General features: G+C 43.6%; 2 protein-coding genes across 2 annotated transcripts in view; both read right to left on the reverse strand.

Moving 5' to 3' along the window:
* The window catches only part of LOC138039760 (ficolin-2-like), a 15,139-nt gene extending 14,032 nt beyond the window's left edge, over nucleotides 1–1,107 (reverse strand). Inside the window, exon 1 of the mRNA XM_068885609.1 lies at nucleotides 924–1,107. Within this exon, the coding sequence (XP_068741710.1) occupies nucleotides 924–1,107 (184 nt within the window). The remainder of the gene's footprint in view (nucleotides 1–923) is intronic.
* Nucleotides 1,108–1,109: 2 nt separating this feature from the next.
* Nucleotides 1,110–1,640, reverse strand: LOC138039761 (uncharacterized). Its single transcript, XM_068885610.1, has one exon. It carries the CDS (start codon nucleotides 1,638–1,640, stop codon nucleotides 1,110–1,112), a length of 531 nt encoding a protein of 176 aa, XP_068741711.1.
* Between the last annotated feature and the right edge of the window lie 472 nt (nucleotides 1,641–2,112).

A 2,112-nucleotide genomic window follows, 5' to 3' on the forward strand; every position in this document is an offset into this window, starting at 1 on the left:
GCTTTGCAAGAAGGAAGGGGGTTGATGCGTCATTGTCAATCGAAACTGTAGTCATCTCCTCTGTTTGAATGGTATCTGCAATTGATTATTCTGAACCTGTCACACACCTTGAGCAGGAATACGATAGAAGGAAGAAAAACTAGTTAAAACCAATGTCGATGAATTCTGGGTTCACTTCAGCTAAATCTGTTCTAGGAATGTTACTGAATGAGACGAAGTGGCCAATGAGGTATCACAAAACTAAAACAAAAACGAAACTCTCTTTTCCCTGTGATTGGTAAAAAAGAAAGCATAATCACTGAAATATTTTAGGATATTCATGGTTTTTCTTTTCCTGTGTTTTATCGCTGTCGGAAATGACTCCTGTTTATCGAATGTTGCCCGACTAACTCACAAGTCACACACAAAGCAAATTTTTACACATCTTTATAAAACCACTCCTGCCCTCGTCGCGACAAAACACAGACAAAAGCACTGACCGCATGCATTTTAACGTTCAATCAAGAACACTCGGATCCAGTATCCGACACTCTTTTACCTAAAGTAGACTGGACAAACTACTGATAATGTAAAATGTTTCTTAAACAACTCAAACTCAGAGCCTTAAACAAGAAGAGTTCACTCGATCCAAGAAATACACAAGTTCTTAATGTTCGAGCTACCCTACATTCTCCTCTTCTTTGGCAATTTGATGCATCCTCTCTTCTGCTCGCAAAGACGCCAATCGCTTTGGTCTGAATACAGGTGCGTCAACATTGAGATCTCTAGTAGAAGCACAAACAACTGTATTACAAGAAAGTTTCAATGGATAAACATGTTGTACTGGCTTTCGAGAAAGTTCCTCCCTGATTGCAATTTTACAGCTCTCACTACTCTATCTCGGCTTGGATACATTTTCTCAACAATGCCAAGGGGCCACTTGCCCCGTTTTCTTTCCTCAGATTTCTTCATCGCTACATCACCAACTACTAAGGTACAGGGCTTCCCACTTTGCTTGAGGTTGCGTCTCTCTCTTAGGCTGCGGAGATATTCGCTGGACCATCTTTTCCACAATGCATCCTTGCATTTTTGAAGATGTACATCTAGCTCTCTTTCGCAGATCTGCATCATCAACGTGACGTGGCCTCAGGGTAAGGTAGGATGTTACTGTATGGAAACATCATGGAATTAGAAGTGAGGGTGGGCAGTGCTACATCGCCTTCCAGATACTTAAGAGGCCTGTTGTTCAAGGTTATCTCGACATCAAGAAGTACTTCTTCCAGCTCTTCCCATGTAAGGAATCCACACCCGATAGTTTTATTTAGGGCATTTTTCACTAAGCCGACCACGCGTTCGAGCTGCCCACCCCACCATGGGGCCCGGCTGAGGTTGAACTGCCAAACGATTTGGTTTTCAGCAAGGAACATGTTAAACTTCTGATCACACGTGGCTTTTTTCAACCACTGTGCTGCTCCAACAAATATATTTCTATTACCTGAAAAGATTTTCTTTGGGCGCCCCTTTCTTGCGATCAACCTCTTCAAACTTTGAATGATCTTTCTTGTTTCCAGTGAGGGCACTAGTTCCAGATACAAAGCACGACACAGGGAACCTGCAAACAGCACAATGTAAGCTTTCCCTTCCACCGTCTTACGCTTCATGTATTTGATTGATCTAGCATAGTCAACTCCTACTACTTCAAATGGATGCGGGCTTTGTGCCCTATCCACAGGGAGATTTCCAGGCGGTGGGTTTGCGGCTGCTACTGCTTGCTATCTTTAGCAACAATGGCAAGCTTTGATGGTTTGTTTTGCTAACTTCCTCAGGCGTGGGGTCCAATGGCTTTCCCTCACACTTGTCATGGTTAGCCCGACTCCCCCGTGCAAGTTCCGCAAGCGCTCATGATGTACTAACTTCTTCGTATACAAGTCTTTGTCTGGCAGATATACAGGATACACCCCTCGTATCCTGCCACGGCACGCCAGAGTCCTCTTAGAGTTAGGTTGGAGGTTTAGCTGAAGATAGTCATCTTGAAAGTCAAAACTCCTTTGGGCTCTCTTCACCTAAAAGATCTTTATGCCTTTTGACACGACTTTGATTTCGGCTCGCTAGAACTCCTTCGGTTTTGTCCCT

Source organism: Montipora capricornis, chromosome 3 (genome assembly GCF_036669925.1).
Source record: "Montipora capricornis isolate CH-2021 chromosome 3, ASM3666992v2, whole genome shotgun sequence".
Lineage (NCBI taxonomy): Eukaryota > Metazoa > Cnidaria > Anthozoa > Scleractinia > Acroporidae > Montipora > Montipora capricornis.